This window comes from Oenanthe melanoleuca, chromosome 13, assembly GCF_029582105.1.
Source record: "Oenanthe melanoleuca isolate GR-GAL-2019-014 chromosome 13, OMel1.0, whole genome shotgun sequence".
Classification (NCBI taxonomy): Eukaryota; Metazoa; Chordata; class Aves; order Passeriformes; family Muscicapidae; genus Oenanthe; species Oenanthe melanoleuca.
Window position 1 is genome coordinate 13,610,247 of NC_079347.1, and position 26,852 is coordinate 13,637,098.

General features: G+C 42.5%; 1 protein-coding gene across 1 annotated transcript in view; it reads right to left on the minus strand.

The window, feature by feature from the left end:
- Positions 1–26,852, minus strand: part of ANKHD1 (ankyrin repeat and KH domain containing 1) — a 95,263-nt gene that overhangs the window by 8,375 nt on the left and 60,036 nt on the right. The window contains 18 exon segments of the mRNA XM_056502488.1: positions 867–2,485; positions 2,790–2,939; positions 4,431–4,541; positions 5,932–6,078; positions 6,813–6,890; positions 7,315–7,768; positions 7,953–8,127; positions 9,066–9,182; positions 9,472–9,567; positions 10,665–10,766; positions 10,768–10,828; positions 11,607–11,782; positions 13,000–13,213; positions 14,008–14,150; positions 15,619–15,764; positions 16,508–16,619; positions 16,745–16,890; positions 23,646–24,389. Coding sequence (XP_056358463.1) covers positions 867–2,485; positions 2,790–2,939; positions 4,431–4,541; positions 5,932–6,078; positions 6,813–6,890; positions 7,315–7,768; positions 7,953–8,127; positions 9,066–9,182; positions 9,472–9,567; positions 10,665–10,766; positions 10,768–10,828; positions 11,607–11,782; positions 13,000–13,213; positions 14,008–14,150; positions 15,619–15,764; positions 16,508–16,619; positions 16,745–16,890; positions 23,646–24,389 — 4,791 coding nt within the window.

Below are 26,852 nucleotides of genomic sequence, written 5' to 3' on the forward strand. Positions count from 1 at the left end.
TCTGAAAGTCAAACTACTTGACTTGTCCCAGCCCAGCATTCAAGTCCTGAAGCTTTAGCCCAAATACCCAACACACACTGTGTGGGCAAGGATGACTCCAGAGCAAGGCTCTCCAGATACCCAGCTCCAGGGCACCCCACAGCCACCATGGCAAGGATAAAAGGGTGGCACGGAATAGATCTCTTGAGGGTCCCTTCCAACCAAATGGGTACTCTTGGTTGTTTGCAACATAGTTTGAACACTGAGAAGATAAAAGTCCTGCAGGCAGAGCACAGCACAGGCAGGGAGCGCAATGTCAGTGCTCCTAACACATTTCAAACAAACCCACATGTGCTAATACAGCTCTACTGAACTTCTGAATAAAACACCCCACACAGTAGCACACCAATAAGCTTCACAAAGCAAGCTTATTAAAATCCCAGAGCCACATCAAGAACCAAAAGGCACAGAGAGTTTCCCCTCACCGAGTCAAGCTGGAGTCTCACATACAATATGGAGCACGTGTATGCAGCCACTGCTGCAGCTGGAACCTCCAGGAGTCCTCAGGTTTGGTGTCACCCCACACTGTGCTCTATTCCAACCCAAAACCTAAAATCAATGCTACACTACAAGCAAGTGGGAGCATTCCTGTCTCACACAGAGGACAAGCAATGCAACATTTGCAATCTTCCCAACACCTAACAGCCTAGAAGAGCTGAAGAAAAAAAACCATCCACATTTTAAAGAGCACTTGGAAAAAACAGGCCATCCTCATTATATGAGCATTCTCCAACTGTCATTTGTAGACTACTTCTCCGTCAGTATGATGATCAAAGTGCAATGGTTGAAGAAATAATTTTGTCCAGAACATGACCTTAATGACTTACCTACAGGACTAGTTGAAACCCGTTGGGAAGGTGGCCTGAAACCAGGAGCCTTGGAGCTGTCGGGATGGACGTTTTCCACATGTCCTAGCACAGAGTTATTCAGAAAGGTAGACTGAACAGTGAAAGATGGGTCAGCTGCTGCTCGGGTAGAGAGTGGACAGTCTCCCCATGCTTGGTTAGCTGGCACCTGGTTGCTATCAAAAAGACTACTAAAGTGATTGAAGAGCGTTGCTGGCCCAAAGGCAGGAGGCAATGATTTGTTTGCTGGGTTAATGTGCATCTGAGAACCGTTCATAACGTTCATGGCTGACGAAAGCTGCACTGCAGCAGGTGGACCTTGAGAAGGTGTTAAAGGAACTTGATTTGTAACAAAAATAGACTGAGGATCTTGATGGAGGTTTGCATTTGGTACCACTGAATAGAAAGAACCTCTGGACTGCATCCTGTGAGTAACTCGAGGTGCTGGTACAGCTACTTGAGGTAAGTTACTGTTGTCCTGATTATCTGCAACAACGGACCTGGGTGACGCTAAGCTTAACGGAGCAGTTTCTGAGCTGGATGAAAAAGGCATCGACATGGAAGGGCTGATCTCAGACATGCTGGTTGGCAGAATTTCATCTTGGGCGTTGCTGAGCGGTGCGGGGCTGCTCGCCGGGCACGCCTCGGTGCCCCCTGAGCTGCTGCTGGCTGACACGCTGCAAGTGCTTGCGGCTGAAGCTGGCGGGCATGCGCTCGTGGGCGGCTGCTCGGGGGCCGACACCTTCTCCTTGGGCGCGGAGACGGCCGAGAACGAGTCCGCTTTCAGGGCAGAATGCTGCGCTTGCGGAGCAGGAGGCGGCAGAAACGCTGTGGGCACTTGCCCGTTGTTTGGGGGGGCAGAGGAAGCTGAGGGCAGAGTGCTACAGGTGCTCGTCACAGTTGAGATGGCTGTCGCTGCAGCACTCGTCTTGGGGACGCACGTAGCGAAGAGCTGCTTCCTGACCGAGGAGGGAGTCCGGTTACTGGTCACACACAGAGGCTGGCTGGAAGCAGTGACAGACGAGGCTGTGACGGGACAGCTGGATGTAGCTAACCCAGGAGACTCTGTCTGCAGAACATTTCCGTTCTGACTACCTGCACGACTCGAACTGTTATGCTTTGGAGAGCTGTTCGTGCTGCCAGGGTTAACTGGTCTCACCGGGAATGGTCCCCAAGTGTTTGGTGAAGGTGAAAAGGTTCCTCCAAATTGGGCCATAGGTAAGCGAGGGTGCCGGATCTGTTGCATAGTTTGAGCAGCCAGCAAGGCAAAATGAGGGTGAGAATAAGCGAGAGGAAGAGACACCGGAAAAGATGAGCGCACGTTGGCTGGGACATTCTTGTTTAATTTGTTAGGAGGCTGGAAAGTAGATAGTGTTGATGACTGCGATGTGACCAGGGGCGGTGCTCCGAGAGGAAACGAGTTCTTGTTGGAAGCAGTCGCAGTGCTGACTCCAGATGAAAAGTTTGAATGGATTGATTTGGTACTTGAAGCAGGTGTTCTTATATGAGTTTTAGGAATCAAGTCTTCCAGTTCCTTGGCAGGATCTTGAATAAGGGCATTGATGAGTTGCACTGCATATCGCGTGGACTCTGTACCTCCCCTAGATTAAACACAAACAGATTTATCTTTCGCAAAAGGAAACCCCACTTTGCGCAACACTCCGGAGCTTCAACCTTACACTGATCTGTAAGTCTATTGTAAGTTTACTGCAGTAAGTTATTTCTTGACTTTTGTGTATCTTAAGGATTATCTCTGAAGTCAACTGTCAGCATATCTTGGCATCAGGAATGTATGTTCTATTCTAGAACAAAGAAGCTAAATAGATCCTGCCTAAGAAAGCAAACAAACTTTTCAATAAATGACACTGTGGACTAACTCAAGACTTTAATTTTGAGATACTGTACCTTATAGTGATCATTCTCTCTCCATTCTTATCTTTTTGCTTATCCACATCAATGTGGGCACCAGTGACATCTTGAATTGCTGTGATGTTGCACCCACCTCTTCCCATTATTCTAGATACGACAGAAGCTGGGACTGATAATTTCTTTGACCTGTATCACAAAGATCAAAAATCTGTGAAATGCATTCAAACTTCAAAGACAGACAAAACCCCTCTGCTAAGTCTGACAATGGCTGACGTCATATTCTTAAGGGCAGTAAGTGGTTTTCTGCTGACCCTTTCTTCACCCTTTGGAGTCTCTCTCAAAGTCCCCCACTCAAATTACTCATCATCCTCAGTACCTGACAAGGATTCTCCAGTAGCATTATTCCACCAGTATTGTAACACAGATATATGAGCCTCACAGCACTTCAGAACCCATTTGGATTTTATCTTATCTTGAGTACCTCTCTAAAGTGACACAAATCCTTATCAACCTGAATCTATACAAGCAGCATTGCTTAAAACATAAAAGCCCATGGCTTAACTACTTTGACTGTTTATAGCAAGAAGAAGGTGGCTTTCCAGTGTTTTCCCAGTGATGAGCTCTGTAACACCACCTACATCCACAACCTTTTAGTATCCACTTCTTTCAGACCTCAATATCTGGAAGTGGAGCATCACCAATAAATAATGGTGGGTGAAAGGAGGTGAGGCTGTGCAGTGCTGTGATTTAGGGAGCTGCTTGAAGCCCCTGTGATGCAGCCTGGAATTGCAGAAGCAGCCTCACTGTCAGGCCACAATGCTGTCACCAAAGTCAGTCAGTTCAGGGTTTTCCTGATTCCCATGGTACTGGTGGGTCAGAGCAAGCATATGCTATTGGGAAGTGTTTGAACACAAGCTCTGCTTGCACACAGACCTCAGCTGACGTCTCTGGGCCACCACTGACCCCAGACTTCAGGGTGTGTCTGACCTCTTGCACCCATAAACTGCTTTCAGGCGTGCTACTGATGTGCTCTGGCTTGATGCTAAACAATCAGAGAGGATTCAAAGAGGTTTCAGAAATCACAACAGTGACAGGTGCCCACCACCCTGTGGAAAGGCTGCCAACTTCACCTAGCTATTCCAGTCCTGGAAATCTTTAAGTAACTGGATCCTCAGGGAATTGTTTGTCACTTAACAGGACTTAGAGGAAACCTGTTTAATTTTAAACATCTAAACACATGGAAATGTTCTAAAGCAACACCTCACGTTGCCAAGGTGTTATTTCTTTCCCCCATTCCTGCCAGGACAGAACACTACTACACTTGCCATCCCCAGAACCCCCAGTGCATGCACCCAGCTCTATTCCAAGGCTGTTTCATGGTTTGGGTTTTCTTCCCCATCTCCAAGGCTCCCCTCTCAAGACAGCTACTCTCTCCCCAGACCTCCATCATCACCTAAGTTTCAAGAACACCTGTACTGCTCACAAAGCTCCTGACTGCACCTTGGTCTGCTTCCACCCCTGCCCACTGGGGACCTCTGGCAATCACTCAAGGAGGCATTTCTCTTCCAGGAGAGGTCACCCTAGTGCCCAGTAACCTCCCACCCATCATTCACAGCCATTTCCCTCCCTCCCTCCCAAGGCTGATGGTTTTGACCTAGAGAAGTGCCCCAAAAGTACCTTTTTGCTCCAGAACAGCAGCGCCCTCCTCTCTGCAGCTGAAATTGCTCAATTGGTGTTGGCTGCAGAGTGTTGCTGGGGGGAGGGTCTTTCAAAACTCTGCCCACTTGCCTGTCAGGGGCAGAAGGGATGCTTGCATTGGTTACTCTGATAGACATCCCTTCAAGCTGAGGGTCACTCACAGGGAGAGGGAAGAAGAATTCTTGCTGAGACCAGAGAGGCTTTAGCAGAGGGAGCTCCTGGGCACAGCACCCACACATCTATGGTCACCAACGATGCCCTCTGGCAGGACATGCTTCCATCAGTCAGGGCACAGCAAACATCAGTGCAGAACACTGAATGGAATGTTCCCTATGGCATTCCTCAGGAAAGAGGATAGGGCAGGTTCTGGATGCATGTCTAGAACATTGCCAAGGCCAACACAAGAGCAGATAACACCCACATGAACATTTGGGCTGAGCCAAAGAGAAGAAACTCAAAACCCTCAGGAGAGCAGGAGCAGCCTCAGGTCAGAGGCGGGTCAGGGCTGTCTGAGGGGTTCCTGCCTGCACCATTCCCCAGGTGGTGGCCAGACTGCTATCACACACCCAGCAAGATCACTGTGGAGAGCCTCACTGGTGACCACATCAAAAGGCAGAGACCAAACCAACTCTAAGAATTCAAACACATGAATTTTCATATTAAACTGCCTTTTTAACCTTTATTAAGAACACTCTGTGGCTTCCACTAATCCAAATGCATTAAGCCCCCTGTACGATTATGTTCTTTGCACACAGCCTAAAATTCTCCAAAATGGGCACATCTGCCACTGCAGTCATTGACACTGCAGAGCACAAAAGGAGGAGGGTTTCCTAAGAGCACCCAAAGCATCTGACACTGGTATGTTCCAGCTATATTCCTTTTTGATAAAGAACAAAATAAAAGCAAAGCCAGATCATTCTAGTTCCAAGCAGTAGACAACATAAAGGTTACAGAAGAGATACTGGGGTGTTAATGGCCATACAGTAAAACCCAGTACATTTTCAAAGGAAAAGATTGCTTTACAGTAAAACTTTAAATCTCACTGTATCTCTAAGCACTTGCTGTCAGGTAACACAATTTACCACTGATCAAGGTCAATTCAAAGTACAATGAATTTTAGCTTTGAAGTGGCCATTTGCCTCTCGTCTAGTCACATCCATTCTGCCTTTAGTTCATGGGCAATCATCTGCTGTAGGGCTTTTCACTGCCCTCTGCTCCCTTCCCCCACTAAAGTCACAGGTTTTCTTTATTTTCTCATGCCAAATACAATGTTTATGCCATGTTCACATTAAGTTAGCGAGGAGTTACTACAAATTAGGGCTGCAGTTGGTTTTCCCAGCACTGCAAGAGAAAGTGGGGTAGATTCTTCTATAAGCTAATTCTTCAGTTATATAATCTTGCTGGACATTCTGTATTTGAGAAGAATGTACAAGCTAAAAAGATCACAGACAGTTTTAAAACATAGTAATAAAATCTTTACCTTCTAACCACTTCTTTCCAGCCTTCTTCTCTTTTCTGGCCTCTTTTTGGACTGGTCAGATTCAGCTTTACATTTGGAGAGGTCAGAGGCAGGGAAACAGCCTTATAAGTAGTCGACAAAGAATTCGAATGACCTTCACCATCAAGTCTGGGAACAGAAATGGGGCTGATTACAAATTACAGAATAAAATGTATCTTAGCATACAGTTTACATTCCTGCAGCTTAGAACTAGTAGCATGAACTGTTTCCAGAAGAACCACCTCTAACAAGGAGTCAGAAGGATGCATTTAGCTTGTCCTGCTGCAGTGAACTGCAGCAAACCTTGGATTAAAGGTTCAAGGTTGAAACAATCTATGTTTCAAGAACAGAACAGAGACAAATTCAAATTTCTAACACTCCTAATGGGAGCCCAAAACAACACCCTCTAACCACAAGGGTTGATGAATCTACTCATTCTGCCTCTGACTCGAATCTGGGGAAAAATAGGAAAAAGAAAAATATCCTCTCTTCCCACTCCCAGACAAGTGTCTCGATCAGTCTGAAAACAGCCCTGTCTCACTGCCCTTCTTGATGCCACAATGTCTATGCTCTTATTGAAGCTGGCCTCTCTATCAGCCCAGTGTCCTGCAGATCAACCTCCCTGCCCTCTCCCCTCCCTTAGTGCAGAAAATGGAAAGAGAGAACAAAACTATGGGGGATCTGATTTGTATCAATTAGATGTAAAAGCAAACAAACACTACAGACCCACATGGGATCTAATTTTTCTGATTCAGTCAGAAAGTGATGTTGTAAAAGTTATCAGCACATTCCCAGGCAATTGCATGACGTTTTGAACCATTCATATGGCCCCAGGAAGTTTCCTGAGTTGTTCTGACTCTCACCTCTGGCTTGACAAGGTTATATCAAACTGGCCATCAACCTGGCAGGTGAAATGCTCAGAGTCATCAACTTCTTCTCTCCTTAAAAGAAAGAAATTGCAAGTCAAATGAGTTAATGATGAAACCATAAAATAATCAAAAGGTAACAAAACCACTTCTGTATGTGGATGATAAGCAAAGCTGGCACTTCCTTATTAAATTCCCAGCATATTCACTTTTAAGATCTATTACAACAAAGCTGACAATGCAACATGGATACTTAAAAAGTGCAGAGAGAAAACGCCATTTGGCTCAAATAGTATTAAAAACTAGCCAACAATGCCAAAAAGTCTTGTTCTTACAAGATTTTAAAGAGATTGTGTTCAACAAACTTAACACAGCTATGCAAATATAGCATCCTCAGTCTCTCTAGGCTCTGGGAATGTTGGTGCAGAGCTTAAGATGCAAAAAATTAACGCAGGCATAGGCGGAACCTTGTGAAACCACAGGGAAGGAACAGTCTCACCTTGTTGGTGTTTTGGAAGCAGAGGTGCTGTTTTTTTCTTCCTGAGAGGGGATGAGCAGTGAGGCGTAGCGCCGCTCCGAGGAGTTCGTATCCATTGTGAAGTTCAGCTCTTGGCTTTTCCCTCCACTGCTGCTTTCACTATTGCAATCTGTGCTATCCAAGTTATCTGAATCGCTGTTCCCACTTGCACCACCACCTCTTGGCTCTCCATTTATTTTGTTTTTATCTGCTTTTTGCTGTGCTAGAGATATATGCTGATCTGGCAAAATTATCTGCATATTCTGAGGAGTCTCTTTTGTTTTATTTTTCTTATTTTTTCTATTTGTGCTGGGGGTAGTCACCACATTAGCTCTCTTCTTCCCAAAGGCATTTGTGAAGGTAGTTGAAGTTGCAGAAATTCCAATTGTAGTTGTAGTAGTTGCACTTGGAGGCTCTATAGGAACTTCTTGCTCCACTGAAAGAAAAGTAGTTTATATACAATCAGAACCCACAAAATAGAGAAATAAGCGCCCTCACTGAATACACTACAGCTGAAGTTATGTTCCTTGCTGACCAGCTTTCAAACAGATTCCTTTACCTTGAAGGTTAAAGGTGGCATTCCCACAACTGCATTGTTCATAAAAACATTTGTTCTTTACCTTCATCATCGTTTTCTTCTTCATCATCATCTTCCTGTAGTTCCAGAGTTTCCTTAGGTTTGTTTTCCTCATCTTCTTCTTGTTTTCTTTTTTGTTCCTCTTTCTTCTTCTTTCTCTTTTCCTTTCTTTTCTCCCTTTTGGCTGCAAGAGCTTGTTTTCTGCTCTCCTCTCTTGACTATATAGGAGAAAAGAATCCAAATTTAAACATTTTCACACAGACTAAATTATACTTATAATTCAGATCTTCCCTAGAAATCTGGGGGGAAGAAGAAAGGAGAGAACCAGTGAACTAGAACAATTTCGGCAAATACGGAATCATTACACAGAAACTGGACAGAGCTTATGCAACAACAGGTCTAGCTGGTCCCAAAACTTCTAAGGAATGATAACAAAGTAATAACCAAAAGAGAAGTACTAAAAAGATACAGTTTTGCTGGAAGATCTTTCCCTCTTGGTCCTTTATCAAACATTTAATTAACTCAGTGATATTTCTGGTGTGATGTTCATATCTTTGATTCAAAAGCCAGTACTTAATGGCTCTAGTTTTAACCTTTTTTTTTCTTAAATATATGGAAAATGTCATCTGCTGCACTGTTTGTGCACAGCAACTGATGTGTGCTTAACAAGTCCACAATTTAGAAAATTCAATAAACTAATGTGGAACTTGTCAAAAACTGTAAGAACCTCCATTAAGAAGCCCACTCAAGAGTGTCTTAGTGTCTTACTCTAGAACAATTTGCAGTATTCTCAGCAGAGGAAGAAGGGGATTTTCTCCACTATCTGCTTAACTCCAAGTCCATAAAATGCTTATGGTCTATGGTTTACACCCATAGAAACACAGCATGAGACTGGAGACCTCCCCTACTCACACATCCTCTGTGCTGAGTAGCTCCCAGAGAGCTACTGCCTAAGGAACTATTGGTAAGTCCAAGCTTTCCTAAAAAGGACAATGGAGTGGCTGAAACAGAAGCCAATTCTAATTTGCCACCCTCACTTGTATGATAGATTGGGGGAGGAACACAGACACAGTCAGAGCATGAAGACAGCCCCAAGAAGCACCAAATGCAGACTAGAGATTCACACACTGTTACACAAAAGCAATTATCTACTCACTTTTTCCAGGTCTAGTTCCTTCAGCAGTATAGTTGCATTTTTATTGGCTTCTGCAGCCTGCTGGTCTTTAGCTTTCACAATTGTCTCTACACACTGGTGACACTTCTTCAACAGGTCCTGAAATGCAAATTTGTCTTATTACCACCATAATAACAACTGAGGAGTGAGGCTTGCTCTACAAACATGAGATTAGCTTCCCTATATTCTCAAACATAAAAACTATTTCACAGAATGGGATCTAATGCTGATTTATTTTTGAAGTGCTGTATTAAAAAGGAGACATGCACAAATCCAAAACAGACGTATGTGAGCAAACACATACATTCAGTTTTGAACACTTAAGAATTTCCCATGGATATTTTTGCTGGAAATTCAGGCCAAGCTCTTGTCCCCAAATCCAACTCACCTTGTCCGTGATGGTCGCTATGTAGCGCATGCACTCAATGTCTGAAGGAAACTGGTTCACTTCTTTCACCAGGAACTGAACTACTTTCACATGCCCCTAGAACACCAAAGAAAATTCTCATCTTTTGTTTACAATTGTCAACATTCATCATCAAAAATACAAGTTTGATATCCTTAGTTCAATGCAAAACACTGAAAATAACAAGAACATTTCTGGTAAGCTGCTGTTTGGGAAGAAGGGCAGTTCCTGCTTGCTCAGTGCTGATAGCACAGCCACTGCTCTGCTTCAAGGTGGCAAAGGCATGCTCTTCCACAAGTTACTTTTTATTTTAAAAGACAAGGACCAGAGGCAGATTGTCATGGTTTTAGTAGCAACCAAGACACAAGACAACTCTCTTTAGACACCATTTGTCACCCAGTGCACTCTCTTGCCACTCACCCCATGGAGCTGACTTAGACCGTTCAATTTCAGCCTAAGTCAGATCAGGAAACTGAGCCACCTGAATGCTATCCTGGGAAGCACATTCTTCTGCTCCCAGGGTACACTGTGCAACCACACAAAGCACCCAACTATTGCTTCTGAAGTTATGTGAAAGCAAAGCAGTGTCACAACAAGGGCAAGCTTAGCAGTTTTGTTTGTCAAAAAAGCCACACATTTATTTGCTATTTTGTTAAAGGCAAAGCAGCTACAGCTAATAAATTTCTTTGCTTAAGCTCCTTGCATCCAACACCATAACCGATGGAATCATCCCAAAGCAATGTTCTTCCTGTCAAGAAGAGGCAGTGGGTGACAGAAGAGCTGACTATACAGTGTCCCATCACAACAGATTAGGAACAGAATGAGAGAAGCACAAAGGAATCAGGACAGCTTATTGCAGACTGGTATTTTGTTCATCTCCAAAGCAGGACTGAAACGAGCAGTACAGACTGCAGAAATATGGAAATCTCATACAGTCGAGGATTTTGCACAGTGTACAACTGGAAATGAAAATGCTAACATCATTTATGGAACCAAGTTTTTCAACTCTCAAAAACTAGACCTTTGTGAAGTACAGTAATTATGACTTCAAAGTAGGTATTTTATCAAAGTAGTAATTTTGCCATGTTATATTCGATTCTTCCAAAACCAAGCACTCAGACTCAAGATGAAATGAGAGGCATTGTTTTGAAAACATAAAAAAGTTGGTCTCCTACCTTGCGAAATGCTGACATAAGAGGGGTGATTTTCCTGTTATCTGCAGCATCCACATCTGCCCCTGCTTGCACAAGCAGCTGCACCACATCGTAGTGCCCCCCCGTTGGCTGCCAGCCACAGCGGGGTGTTTCCTTTCTTGTTGCGAACATCAATGTGTGCCCCTCTGAAAACACAAATCCAGGAACGGCATGAGTAAAGGTGGAAGTCAGAGAGCAAGATCATGAAACAGAGTACAACTGGACACAGAATTTTTGTAACTGAAATACAGTGACAAGATATGAGAAATTCAGTCCCTGAATGTTGCTGTTTCATCTGCAGTGTAGTGACACGGGGAATATTTAAACTTCCCTGACAGAAATGAACACTTTTCATGTCACCTATTGCACCAGAGATATGCAACCAGCAACCTTTGAATTATCAAGTGTGGTGACTACCCACAGTCTCTTGAGATTTTAGCAGCACACTGGGTTATGCTTGAAAAGCTCAAGAGCTACTTCCAGGCTTTGTTCCCCAAGTGACAGTGAGGAAATTCTCATGCGGGAATTGCTGGATTTATACACAAACAAGCTGTCCAAGCCAGACACTGTCTGCCTGCCTTTGGTCCCAGCTGCCAGCTTTGCTTAATTAACACTGCAATAGTGAGATATTCCAGGATAACACTGAAGAGTAGGGGGCAGATGTAACATCCTATTTTCAAAGCTTCCCATTCCCTTTGCTCTCAGGTGCATGAGGTAATGTGAACAAGAGCAGTGTTGCCACAGAGGAATACAGAACAAATGCGCCACTAATCATTAGTCATAACTGCTTTGGGTTGGAAGGGACCTGAAAGCTCATCTTGTTTCAATCCCTGTGCCATGGGCAGGGAAGTCACCCACAAGATCAGGTTGCTCAGAGCCCCGCCCACTCTGGCCTTAAGCACTTAATGAGAAGAAATGATTTACCGATTAATGAGGAGCTCGCAGAACTTGTAGTGACCCTTATCGGCTGCAATTGTTAAAGCCGTATCTCTTGAGGAAGGCACAGGTGGGGCATTCACATCAGCTCCTTTATCAAGGAGAACCCTTCCAACCTCTGCATAGCCTCCTGAAGCTGCTTCCATCAGAGGTGTGAGACCAGTCTGTGCAAAGAGAATGAGTTACTCTGTGAAATCTGCACAATATACTTCAGATAAGACATAAACGATTCCTACAAAAGGAAATTGGATTTTTATTTAGCTGCTTATATTTAGATTAGGAGCCTAACTTCAAGCAGTCACTTCCTTAAAAATGACCCCAAAAACCCAGACAAAAAGATCCCCAACAACAAAACATAACACCCACACACAAACCAACCAAACAAAACCAACCCAAAACCCAAACACTCTTGGGCTTTGACTTATACAAACCCAAGCAAACATGTTGACTAAGCACCACCATATACCTGTCTCAACAGCAAATGCAAAGTTTATAACAAGATCTCTACAACAGAGGTTAGAACAGATTCAAATGAAGACACAAGTGTTTCTACAAAAATACTCAAAAACTGGCTTTATAGCTTTTCTCTAGCCTCCCTTGGCACTGAGACTGATCTGGGCCCAACTTAGTTGCCAGGTCAGACTGTTAAAAAAACTTACACCAGCTGCTAACATGCCCAACTGACCATTTGAGAGCTGGCTTTTATCCATATCCCCTTTTCTCCAGCCACAGTCATTCCAGAAGCAGGCGGGGTAGACAGACACAGCAATTATTTCAGCAGCCTTAGGAGTTACCAAAAATTCCTTTGTGCTGGGGAAACCAGTCTGGCTGTCTACACAAGCTTTAAGCTTGCTTTATGGCAGGAGACACAAAGCTGTCCCAGAGCACCAAAGGATGGGACCTGTGGAGCATTTCAGAGGCACAGAAGGTCACAGTACTGAAGCCACGGGTTCTACAGCAACGTAAAAGCTTTACAAAGTTTGACTGCACTACTTTGGTTGTAGACAAGAAGTCTGTTCTATATGAGAATCACAAGCAACACTATTCTCTTCCTGCCTAGACTTCACTTGCATGTAAAAATATCTATATCTGTTCTGTTACTATCACGTCAAGCTTAAACCTGAAAAAGTCTAGACAAGAGTCAATCTAAGTTTCATTATAAACTCAGAAGGACCAGTCAGCTTTTCCCTAATGCAAAAAATACATCATCACTGATGCTGTTTTTATTTCTTAAAAGAAACCACACTTACTTCAGAACATTTAAGTGCTCTGATGTAATAACTCCTCTAAGCCCAGAGAGGCTCAAAGTTACAGGAAAATTTGAAGAAACTTGATGACTCAGAGGCAATAAGTCATAAGGAAAGGCAAGTCCCCCACTTACCTTTGCCCTGTGCTCGACATTGGCCTTCCTGTCCAAAAGCAGACTGACCACCTCTGCCCGGCCCTGGAAGCAGGCCAGGGTGAGGGCTGTGTTGCGGTTGGTCTCGATTTGGGCATTAATATCAGAGCCCATATCAAGCAGCAGCTTCACGGCAGGGACGTGGCCATTCATAGCAGCCAACATCAGAGGAGAAATCCCCAGCTTGCTGCCAGTCCTAAGGAGAAAAAAAAAAACTGCAGTGCCCACGGCTGAAGAAAAGCTCTGGGAAATGTAAGTGTATCCAAGAGCAATAAAATGTTTTGTTGGAAGTCAGAAAGGAACATATAACCCACACACAATATGGGCACTGACCTAAAATAGTAGTATTTTTAATTGATTAGGAGAAACCACCAGAGGAACTATATGCAATAGACAATTGCAATTTATAAACAAGGAAAATACATTTCAGCTGTTAGACATTCTGATGGCCAAAGCACACATAAGCCTTAAGCTACATCTGACTTTTTCAAAGAAAAACTTGCTTCTAGCACAGCTGCAGCTTGAACTTTCCCTAGTTAAGAGTTTTCTTGCTCTGTCTAGTGTTAGAATAGATGCAAGTTTTTCATTAAAATGAACAGAGAGCAGGCTTAAGAGAACTGCTGTGTAAATTTGTTCCTCTGCCTGAAAGACATCTTCAAACACACAGAGCTGCCCTGAGCACTTGGCTGCTTCTCTGACATGGTTCTGTTGGAAATAGTTTGACTTCCACACCTCAGAATGGTGGGAAAGGGAAAGAACAGGTTTACAAACTAAAATCCCTTAAAATTTAGGTATAAGTCAGATGAAGTTTGTGATAGTAAAGGATTTAAAAAAACCAAGATAACATGAATATAGAAGATGTCATCAGTGTAAAAAGATTGTTGCAAGGAGGTCTGAAAACACCTGAGATTCCAACCTGTGCATCAGGATGGAGGCAACAGGGAGTGCCCTGTGCCACACTGCAGCTCAGCTGGTCACATGGTACATTACCTGGAATTAATTTCTGCCCCAGCATTGAGAAGAATCTTGATGATATTAACATAGCCACCAGATGCAGCAAGGCTTAACGGCGTGTAATCAGACACATTCCTGTGTTCTTTATTTGCTCCCCTGGCCAAGAGCAAATCAACAACCTGAAAAGACAGGAGAAGCATTAACAGACATATTGTGGCCTTTGCTATTATCCAGGGAGTGAGAGGATGTCATCACAATCTTTCCAATGTGCAACCAGTTTCCTTTGTCAACAGTAAGATTCCATAGGAAAATCTCCACCCTCTTCTGCTTGACCTTTCCCTATCTCTGTACAGCCCCCATAGCCCATGACCCCAGCAGCTGAGCACTTATCTGCCAGAAAGATTGTTTTACCTAAATAAAACTGCAAGGCTTTGAAGTGAAGTCTTCCTGGGAATCCTAAGTTTGAAAACAATAAATCTACCCTATTCCCATAATGTCTCACAACATTTGAGCATCTCTTTCAGAAAAACTCATCTCACAACTTGAATTCAAATGACACTTGAGCCAAGTTTGACCATCTGTATTATATGAACTTTCAAAAAAAAACAAAAACGTGGTAAAAATCAGAGTGACTGATGTTAATGGAACCAGGATGAGGAAGGACTCCTCTATCAGGAGTTGCTCAAGAGAAATAAAAGGGGAGAAAATTAAAACATTTTCGTGATGTACTGTACTTAAGTGGGCCTCAATTTACTATTAACATAAGCTAGGTGATTTCCAAACAAGCCAGATTAAAAGGCTCTCTTGCTAAGCCAGAAATATAAGAGGTAGATTCTGGCATATAAAAAAAAACAAACAAAGAGGAAGAACAGAAGACTTCAGTTGTTCAATATATAATGCTACTACTACAGGCCATGCTGATCTTCCCTTTTTTTATGAGAAGCACTTTTGCTGTTAAAGACCTGCAATTCAAAAGTAAAATGGAAACTTTCCAATTTTGACCAACTATTTTAATCTTTATATTAATCTACTCCAGAGCTCATGGCTATCTCCATGCCATCTTCTAAGGTACTATATATAATGACTGAAACAGGAAGGATTTCACAAATCTTATTTGGACAACAACACACACATACAAATCTGACAGAACTCAGAAACATCCTTAAAAGACAGACACAATGTGTCCTGCATTGAATCTGCACTTATCAGCCCTGTGCATTGTCACTAAAGCCACTACTGCCCACAAAAAAATCCCAGTTTTTCTCCTTGTGCCTGCACTAGCTGTTTCAGGTTTGAAAACAGGGAAGATGGGTAAGGGAAATGCTCAGTGAATGAAGTTATTCAATAAATATCTGCCTCCCTCACAGAAGTACTTACCATGTGAGGATACACTGACTGAAGAAAGACCACAAGTTATCACAAGTGACAATGACCACTAACTAACCAAACTGGGGTAAGCAAGGGAGAGAAGAAAAAAAAGTCTTAAATTTCTTCTTCTTTTCTTGGAAGAGGAAAAACCTTAAATTTGCTACACTGAACAGGTAAAAAACCTTCCAGGAAAAAAAAAAAAATCAGATGTAACAACAAGAGAAGAAACCCACTACTGTACAAAAAAACCCCTGAAGGCCTCTGAGGGCACATCTGTACCTCCTGGCGTCCACCGGAGCATGCCAAGGAAAGCGGAGTGTCCTTCGTGCGCTCCGACTGCGCCTCTATATCCCCACCTTTGTCCAGAAGGATTTCCACAACACCAACATGCCCAGCAGTTGCAGCCAGAATCAAAGGTGTAAAACCTAGTAACAGGAGATTGCATTAAAAAGCAACCTTAAGTATCTCATAAGTATTATTAAGGAGCAGAAATGCACAAATGGGTGGATTCACAATGACTTCTATTGATCACATCTCTTCCTCAGACTGGGGGTTTCCTGCTGGATGCCACAATCTCAGAGACTTTCTCAACCCTCTTCTGACCCTGTCTCATTGAGGCTCTGATTCCAGTCAAAGGCTGTTCAAAAAAATTTAAACAGTGCTTGCAGTGATCAGTTTGGATTAAGTTCTGACTAACTCCTCTCCTTGGAGAAGTCACAGCTTCCTGCATAATTACTGTTAAATTAAGCTCCAACCAGTGACCACATCTGCCCTGCATGTGTTGCTGACTGCCAGAGGTTAATGTGAACTACACGTGGCATGGTGGTTTAGTTCTCTCAGCTCTACAAGATGTGAGATTTTGCTGAGCTCTATTCCTGAGAACAATGACACCCAAGCTGACTACTGCCACCACTCAGCTCTGACAGCCAAGACTGCCTGGTTACCCCAAAAGCTCCTCCATCCAGCTTGCTGAGCTCACTAGTAGAGGGTGAGTAAGGACAGAAGTGCATCACATTTCACAAATCTGCTTAAGATCCCACTCAGGTGCAGACAGCAGCTCACTGGCTGTGTATGACCAAAGTTACTACAAGTGCAAGAATGCAGTTCACATTTCGAAATTCACTATTTCAAGGTGTAGTTCAGGGTCAAACTGTGTTATTTCACTTACCCTTCTTGTCTCTGTGTTCAATATTGGCCCCACGGGCGATCAGCACAGACACGAGCTCCTCATGCCCCCCTGCACACGCCAGGGTCAGCGCAGTGTCGTGATTACTTTCAGTCTTCACGCACAGGAAAGAAAAAGAAACAGATGTTCAGAAATTCAAAACAAAGCAACTTTAACATTTCTACAACAGTACTAGACTTTTTTAAAGCAAATCCACTCCAAGCAACCTCAACTACTCACATGTGCATCGATGTCCACTGATGGATACATGGGGAGCACAGACTGTGGAGGCACACTGCTGGCTGCCTGTGGGCACGGCTCGGGCGTTGGCGACTCTGTAGTGTGCGAGGAGCTGGTGGAGCCACTGGGCACTCTGCTATTCACAGCTGAAAATGAACACCAGGTTATTAATCCATTCCTAGGAATGTCCTATTTTATATGAAAAATATAAAGTTCCATAAAAGTGCAATAATTTAATAATAAATCAGTAACGGGGGAAACAAATGGAATGTTCCTAAAAACAAAAAGCAGCTTTGAGGCAGTTAAACAGTGTAAGCATTGTCTCCAAACTGTGATAAGTTAGAAAATAACTTTATGAATTAGTCTGTATGCGTTACAAGTATGAATTATGAAGGTGATTAGTTACCCTTTCCTAATTGTAACTTTCACTGTTAAAAAGAGTTCAATCATATGCTCAGTTTAAGCAGGCGAATTATTTATCACTAACACACAAAACTAATGTTCAAAAATATAGTCTTATTCTGCAATCCCAAATCTTTTCACATAAAGGTTAGTGCACACTTAGTCTCCAGAGAAAGTTTTCAGAGCAAGATGACTGACAGAAACTCACACTATTAATTATGTCTCAGAGTTAAACCAACCAGGAAAGTAGAAGGGAAGCAGACAGAAGGGGGCAGTCAACAAAGAAAGCTGAAAATTGTCTGTGCTCCCTAAAATTTATTCTGATTGATGCATAGCCTGTAAAAGATGTCATCTTGAAGATCCAGCATTGCTCAGGGACACAAGGAATGCACTTTATCTTTTTTTTTTTTTTTTTAATATATAACAAGCAAAAAAATTAGTAATTGAGAATCAGATTTTTTTTCACCTAGTTTTAAATCAACAAGCAGAGAAATCTCCCTGGACATCCACTGGAGGGCCAGGACTCCTGCCTGCCTCTGTAACCTGATGAGAGTCCAAGTGGAGCCCAGATCTCTGTAATCAGCTGGGATTACCTCCAGGAAGGTGTAACACACCTACACACTGACTCCCTATGTGCTTTAGCCTCAGTAATCCCTGCTGATAGAGCAGCTGGATTTGACAAGAATTGTGGATTGCTGTTAATTGTGGATTGCTGGATTGGCCCAATGTCTCTATTGTGTAGCCTCATCAGCTGGAACACCTGGTGAGCTTTAGTTACTCCAAAACACACAGGATTTAGCAGCATTCCTGGAAGAAGCAACTAAAGGAAAACACTAACAGCTACAGGAAGAAACAAGCAGCAGCAACATTTTGCTTTTGTCCAAGTGTTAAGGGAAGATGAAGAATGAATTCAAACCTGCATATGACTGAGAGAAAAAATTTTGCAAACCAGTTCAACCTTCCTCATTCCATTGACAGATTACATACCATCAATTATTGGTAGATGTAGATCTACCAGTGTAATGGTGTAGATGGAAAAGTTTTAGAAAAAGCGCCAATATGATCATTAACAGCACTAATTCAGCCTATAGAGCTGCCAGTGCCTGACAAAGGAAACAGACTGAAGCAGGGCAGGATGGGTCACTTCCATTGGCTTCTGGAAACATGGTGGGGGGGTTCACTGAAATTTGGGGGAATTACATTTTCAGCTGTATTTTTTAATCAAACACTTCTCCTTGGTGCACAGGCAAAACCAGTAATAACATTTGGTCACCACATTTAAGCAATGAAATACCAGATCTGAAATCCTGCTAAAATCTTCATGAGCAAACCAGATCTGTATTAAAAGTTTGAAATACAAAAGTCACTAAGGATTATCACTTACAGCAGCAAATGAGCATGAATTAACATAACATGATTCTTTTCTTGCTTAATGCATTGAAGGGCAAGATAATAACTGGATTTCTACAGATTATTCCTTCCAAAATACAGACACCATATCACCCTGTTAAGGATTTACATTAAATCAAGCTGGTTCTTCCTAGTGGAAGATACTAGCTCAATTTTTTCAGCTACACATAAAACCACATGCATGTGCTGTGCATGCAGAGCAGGGTGTGCAAAGGGACTCCACTGGAGCAAGATTAAGGGCCTTAAAGTAATTAAAGAAATATATTCAGTGCTGCTTTCACAGGTTCCACAAATTCTCTTTATTTCACAACCATGACTGAAAATATCAAAGTATTTCTTGCATACTTTAGATTTTCATCATGTGTTTGAAACATACGAGTGTGCACTGAGCACTTCATGTGTACAGTAATAATATTAAACATGAGAGAGCACACCAAAGGCAGTAGAAATGAAGATAAACCCTGCACTAATAGTCTAAAATCTGGTTTAAAACAAAAACTAACAAATATTCCTACAACACCCACCAATTATTCATCCCCTGTATAACTGCTGAGTTTACAAAATGGCAGGAATTTAAAAAATGCTGGTTTTTATTTCCTCAGTGTAGTTGGCAAGCTGGAGCCATGGAGCAGCAGTACAATTTGCAGTCTGCGGAGCAGAAAATGCCTGAGAACTTCTGCCTCCAGTTTCATGGGGCTGATTTATCTCAGCTCTAGTTACACAGCAAAATACAGATTTTAAACTTGAAAATGACCTTGTAGCAATGGTTCCAACATGGCATTAACACAGAACATCTGTTGTACCACAGCTTAGCAGCACTGATGCTGCTTGCCCTTTACTCCAGGGAAATACCAATTTTGTGGCAGAAGTTTTAGATGTGTCTATAGACTTCAATACTCAAAAGACTTCCTTACAGAAAAATAATTATCCTACACATGACAAAACCCAGGTTTCTCATGTCCTATAAAGGGTTTGCAATATTCCAAAGGGTCTGTGTTTGTATGAGTTGAAAGGTGAATGCTGGTCCTTAAAGACATGGATGACTATTTTCAAAATTATGAAAAAATATTAAAGGAGTAAAACAAAAAGTAAGAACTTGGTATTTTATCCAAATACAACTCTGGAGCATTGACAGCACCTGGAGCAAGCAGCTCTGGATGAGATTTCAGCTGCAGGCTGAAACTGTGGCTACCCAACTGCTGTCATGACAGAGCCTTGGCATTCAGGAATGCTGGACTTGGATTTCAGTTCCTCTTTCCTCAAAGGAACTGAGATTTTCAGGACAGAGAGAATCATCCTTTTTCAAGCCTGAGCAGCCTTTCAGCCTGTCCAGGCAGCTTCTCAGTAACTGCTACTGCAGAGGCTTGTGCACATTGGTAACTGCAGCTCCTTTCATGGTTCAACATTCCTCAGTCCAGTTTGTCCCAGTAACCAGTTTTAATCCAAACACCAATGCTCAACACAGTAACTCAGATGTCACCTTCCAAATCCTTACCTTAAAATACCATAATTCTGTATCACCAACTACAAACAGAATGCCAGAACCAAACAACAAAGTTGCTCAGAACACACCTGAAATTTCAGTTTGGAAACATCAGCTCACAGGACGAGAGTGCGACAGAAAAGCACACACAGTCTCTTGACTAAAAATACCAGTTAAGCAAAACAAAGAGAAACAAAAATATTCCAACTAGAGACAAACCCCAGCAACACAGAAAAGTTTCTCATCTTTAATAACCTAAACCAGAAAAAAGCCTCAATTCAGATACTACAACTAAAAAATTTACAATGGAAAATGCAGAAGGTGAACTGAAATGAATTTCCAAATATGCACGTCAAGAGGCTCCAAGAAACCAGATAGATACTGAGTAATGAAAATGATAGCTGTGTTCCAAATTAATATACTGGTTTCCCACTGTAAGCTGCACCAAGTCTCTCTCTTTTGTAAACCTGGTTAAAATTTTGACTGCAGTAAGTCACACTTTTAATGTACTATTAGGTGCAAGATTTTTGCAGTAGAGCATCAAAATAAATGCCATAACAAACAAAACATTCTGGAGTGAAAAGAGCTGCTTAATGTTTAGGTTTTAGCTGACTTTCCAAAAAGATACTTGGTTACTTCTGTATAGTTTTATGAAAGAGAGGATGTGTGCCATGACTCACTTTGCACCTTGACATCCACCACCTAAACACCTCACAGCTGACACATCCTGCCAGCAAAATTGTAAGATAAATACACAATTTATGTATATTGTCACTGTTAAGTTGGTCATCAAAATACAAATTTGTACCTTTATAGAAATTGCAGTTCTCCCTTACAATGGTCCCAGCTGAGGCTTGGAAAGATTAACTCCTACATCACAGAATCCCAGAATGGTTTGAGTTGGAAGGAACATTAAAGCTCATCTCATTCCACCCCTGCCATGGGCAGAGACACCTTCCACCATGCCAGGCTCCTCCAAGCCCTGTCCAGCCTGGCCTTGGACACTTCCAGAGATCCAGGGACAGCCACAGCTTCTCTGGGCAACCTCAGGGCATCATCACCCTCACAGGGAGGGATTTCTTCCCAATATCCCATCTAACCCTGCCTGCGGCAGTAGGAAGCCATTCCCTCTTGTCCTGTCCCTCCAGACCCTTGTCCCAAGTCCCTCTCCTGGAGCCCCTTTAGATACTGGAGGGGCTCTGAGGTCTCCCCTGAGCCTTCTCTTCTCCAAATGAACACCCCCAGCTGTCTCAGTCTGGCTCCAGAGCAGAGGGGCTCCAGCCCCTGGAGCATCTCTGTGGTCTCCTCTGGATATCAACACTGCTAAGAGCAACACTAAAATGTATTTCAGAGCAGAGGGGAAAATAACTTCTGTTCTTCTGAAGCAGTCCCCACCCAAACTGAAATACTCAGAAGGAATAAAAATGCTCATACCTCTTCTAAACCCAGAGTCACCCACTAACATCACTGCAGCCCCAGCAGTGGGATCAAGGGTAGCCTTCAATAACATCATGACTGTGAGACACAAGCTCCCTAAAATCCAGGCTTCCCATGCACCAGGCACTAGCTGTGAACCATTTTACCTGGCATCTATAAGAGGGCATGTAAAAACAGATCTTGTAATAGTTTTTATTGTTCAAAATTCTCTATAAAATTAAAGACTAATGGGTAAGTTTGTGGGAAAAATGCATTTTATATATGGATCAAAGAGTTCAGAGTATGAGTAGATAAATGTATACTTTGTATTTACATGGCTAAAAATCTGAGATATAGGAGATTATAATTTACACGGAGGCCACTTTTACACAGTCTGGATTTAAAAAGTGAGAAAGATATCTATCTTCTGACAATTTTTTTTTGAGGGGAGGGAAGTGAAAGAAACTTATGAATTTCAGAAGAAAATATATTTCAATAAAGCAACATCAACACATTTTTGCAGAAGCCTCTGGAACTCAATAGCTAAAGACTCCTCAAGTGGCATTTCTGTAAGTGTCATTTCTAATGCAGAAGAAGGTGCTATATTTTTAGTGATTTTTGAAATAAGTAAATCTCATGTCTTAGCAAAAAATGTCTAATTACTTAGCAAAACCAGTAGCTGTTTTCAGAAAGCAAACCAATGTCTATTCAACAATGTCTACTGCAATTTTTTTTCGCACAGCACAGTTCTCACACTCAGCTGGACTGCAGCACTTTTCACAGTGGGGACACTGAGTCTGTGGCTGTAGAATGAGCTGCTGACCACGAGAGGGTACAGACTCCATGGCCTAGTGCCAGACATGTTCAACCCTCAGCAACAGCAACTATTCTAAAGATCAATCCCTTGCTGATTATGTTTTGCGTTCAAATTTTCCTCCTTATACACTCCAGCAATAAAATTTTGAGAAATAAAAACTGAGAAAGTTTTAATGTTGGCTGAGTATTCTGAAGAGCACCACGGAGCAGGGAGGGAGGCTTGCCATGCCAGAACAGGGGGAACAAAAACTGATGCTCTATAAAACAAGTGGAATTACAGTGAGAAGATGGGAGCTGGTACAACCACCCCAGTACTCCACCAACTCTGGGCTCCATGGGAGGTTGCAAAGTCACAAGTAGTCTTGACTTTCATGAGTTTGATGCAATTACCATGCCAAAGGCTCCCAGGAATGGCTGGCCAAAGATCTCACTGCACGCTTCTACAAGCCTTGACATCAGAGGACACGGCAGTGACTACGAGACGGGAGGGGCAGGGGGAGACAGACAGGAAAATAATGGGCAGGGGTACAGCCACAAAGTACAAAGAAAAGTTAAAAAACACTGAATAAAAAAAACCAAAACTACAGACCAAACAACACTGGCTATATCCTACATACCTCCAGCAGCAAACCTCAATCCTAGTCAAGTCCAGGAAATGAAGTCACCCAAAGTGATCCCTGTTTCTGCACAAGGGGACTCACACAACCCGATGTGTGGGCATTCCCATTCCTCTTCACCCCAACACGTGGAAGGATGTTGGGGTTTCTGCTTTTCATCCAGCTAACAGGACATGTTTTTGCCATGTGGAACATCTAACCAGCAGATATTCCTGTACAACACCTGGGGTTTAGCAGGGATTCTGCAAACACAAGCCATCACAGAACGGAGCAGTTGTGCATGGATTCCAGGCTATGCTTAAGCTCCAGCAGCAAGGAGAGGGATGTGTTTGTCCATAAAAGTGACAACAATTTGGTTCTTTCTAGAGATGGCTACCACATTGAAGAAAGTCACTGATAAGCCTGCACAGAAAATTCTACAGAAGATATAAATCTGTCATGCTTTTAGGTTTCCTAATGAGCACTACTAATTACTCATGATGAGGCTTTTTAAAGAAGCACAGAAAAAGATGAGGCCAAAGGGGCTAAAATAGGTGTCCAGTACAGGAAGTTTTGCACTTTGGAAAAAAAAAAAGATATTTAAAAGTATCATGTTAGAATTGGAAGTCACTGTTAGGATTAATAGCACTAATCAGGAACTTTATTCTCAAGCAAGTATTCCCAAACTGGAAAACCCCAAGACGTATTTGGAGGGAAGGAGAGAGAGGGAAACTGAGCACACAAATTAATGCAAAAATAGGTATATTTCTTAACCCACCTGCTATTAGGTCATCAAGAGTGTCGGTAAGCGTCTGTGCTGGAGTGGCAACCATTAATCCGTCTGGTTCTTGAACTAAGAGCCCCTGCCCAGCAATTTGCTGCTGCTGTCCTACATTCTGCTGATTCCCTAATGCTTTCTGAAGTTCAAGAGACTCTGTCCCATTATAACCTAAGTTACCAGAAAAATTACATTGCGGTGCTGGCAAAGGCTGGATAGGGACAAACTCTATTTGTTCAGCAGGTGGTGGAGACTGGTGTTGCTCATCATCTTTAGACAAGACTGTGTCAACCTGAGGTAACCCTGAAAAGTTATCCTCTGGCAGACCCTTATCAGCTTCCACTTCTGGGAAGACCCCTGTAAGTGAGCACTGCTGCTGCAGGGCAGGTGGTGTGTCTGTCTGACCTTTGGTCTCCAAATATTCTTTGGTAAACTGCTGTTGGGTTTTCATCTGCAACTGCCTTTCCACCTTCTGCAGCTCCTTCAATATTTTCTTCTTCTTCTGTACTTGTTCTTCTCTGTTCTTTTTAAGTTCTTCAATCTTATCTTTATTTAAAGGTTCACCTTGAATTAATTCCAATGATTTAAGTTGTGCTTTTTCAATAGCACTAATTCTCTGTCCAAGTTCATTCAGCTTGCCTTCAGTCTCTTCTACTATGCATTCCAAAGGCTGGTATGGGTGAAAAGGTGGCAGTAGGTCCTTATCTGCTACCTGCAGGGAACTTGACTTCTGCTTGGATGCACCTAAGCACATGAAAAATGTTTGAAAAAATGCCATGCTGAAGATACCCCAAACCTCCCCTCTCACCCACCAAAAATAATATAATAAAAAAAATAAAATAAAAAAATCTTTACAACTAACACTGCACATCTGTCAAAGCATAGAAAGGTAAACCCTACACTCCATGTTAAGACAAGAAAGGACAAAGCAGATAGATGGAATTTTCAATATTTGATCCTCATATCCCTTTGAGCACAGCTATTTTAATGTTACAAGGAACCTTGACAATTTCTGACATATGTGACAATGCACTTAGGAAGGGGAATCAGCAAGAACAGCAAGGCAATTTACATGATTTACTGAGTTCCCAAAGTTCTTCTGTGTGTGCTGCAGAGCTTAGAGTATTTTCCAGAGGCTGACTTCCAACAGCAAGTTTAGGAGCAGAAAGACTCAATGGTTGAGAGTAGACTAACCTGACAGTAAGATGATACTTTGAATTAGGATTTCTCCAAACATTCACATTACAAGCAGAATCCTGCCACTGCAAACTTAGTGCTTCCAAGTGGAGTGTGAAGTTTTAGCACCTTTTAAAAAATTCTGGGACTAAACTAACAACTTGCTCACTTCATCTTCCAGTAACAAATGAACAATTCTGTTCATTAAAAAGACTTTACAAATAACCTTCACCAAAGGCCCATCAAACCTGGTTAGCCCTGCCCCAGTTGCTGACTGCCCTCAAGCAACCCATGCCTGCTTTCCCAAAAGCCACATCTGGGAAACTCTAGTCACATCTTACTGAAATTAATCTATTAAGTGCTGAAATTTTAATTATTACTTCAGTGTCAGAACTTTAATTAAAATTGTGAAAGGTTTTAACCTGATTAAATAATTTTCTACACTAATACTCATTTGCTTTACCCAAACACTGATATATAAAGCCTTCCAAAAAAAAAAAAAAAAAAAAAAAAAAGGAAGGAAAACTTGAAGTTTTACAAAGCAGACTCACATAATTAATCTTTAAAAGGGGAACTAAAATTATGTACAGTTTGACCATGGTTTAATAAAGTTACCTAAACATTACACAGTTAAATGAAAGTCTGGATGCAAGAACTAAGCTGTGGGTCAGCCACCAGCCCTGGAAGGATTAAGTTTCCTGAAACACAGATTTTTCTCTCTCTGGGTCATCCTTCACCAATACATTAATTCACAAACAACTACACTTTGCAGTGCTGTCAAAACAATAGACACATACACCTCACTTTGAAACAAATCCTTTTTGGAGGAACTAATTGCAAACCACACAAACATGAGATTTTTCTCTTATAAAGAGAAAGAATAAATAGGAAAATAGAATTGAACCAACTCTGTACTGCATACCTTCAGTAGACTCCTGGGAAAGCAAACCATATCTAATTATATGAGGAAGAATATGAATTCTGCTAATCCCAGGGAACAGCCAGAATCTCATAGTCACCCTTCAACAAGCCCAGGAGACAGCCCAGCATCCCAGAGCCCCTGGAGCCACCCTTCAGGATGCTCCTCCTGCAGCTCCATCCTGTGTGCAGGTCAGCTGAGCACCTCTCCCCACCACTGCTGTTACTTTGCCTCTGAACCATAAGTGAGTCCCCAGCCAATTTCTGAGCAGACATTGAGGAATTTGGGGGAAGTTCAGCCATTCCTGGCTCTCTGCTGCCTGGTAACTCTTCAGCTTGAGCCTGCTCTAACCCATGGCCTCTTTGGGGTTATCCTTTAATTTTAAAAAGTATAATTTACAGGTTTTTGAGACCACTCTTTAGAAATACATTTGCACTGACAAAAAAAATCTCTGAAAAGTTTGTCTATATCATTGTTTTGAAACTAAGCTGTGCTCCATTGCTACAGAAACTAAACTGCAAATGAGCCCTGCCTTCAGCTGAGATGGGAACCCTCTGCCCTGCTCTGCTTAATGTCACCCCCAAGGTTCCTGTGACTTTCATTCCCATCTTCACATAAGGCATTCCCAAAACCCAACAGCTCTGGACACCTATCACTATAGGACAGAAAAGCTGCAGTTCAAGGAGCCTCCCAAGTAATAAAGTATCAATGCTGTCCCTCTCTCAAGTCTGAGCTTAAAACAAGCCTGTCATGGGAAAGCTTTTCCAGGAGCACAAGAGGAAGGAAAGAGCAGGAGCACAACCCCACCTGGAGAGCTGGGCTGAGGAGCCAGGGCTGGGCTCAGACAGTAGCCCCAACCAGGAATCATCACAGAAAGGTAGCACAGTTTCTGAAGACAGGTGCTAGGAGACCAGCTGCACTCTCAAGTTCCAGAAAAGGTACAGAAATTTACATGAATCAGCTGCTAACTAGATAGCAGGGACACTTTTCAGGTTTCAGATTGCCCTTTCTATGCCAGGAAACAGTTGCAACCTGCCTCTGAAGATACTGGGAGAGGACAAGGGGTAGAAAGAAAGATCTGCTAAACCTGACACGCTCACCGAAACAATCAG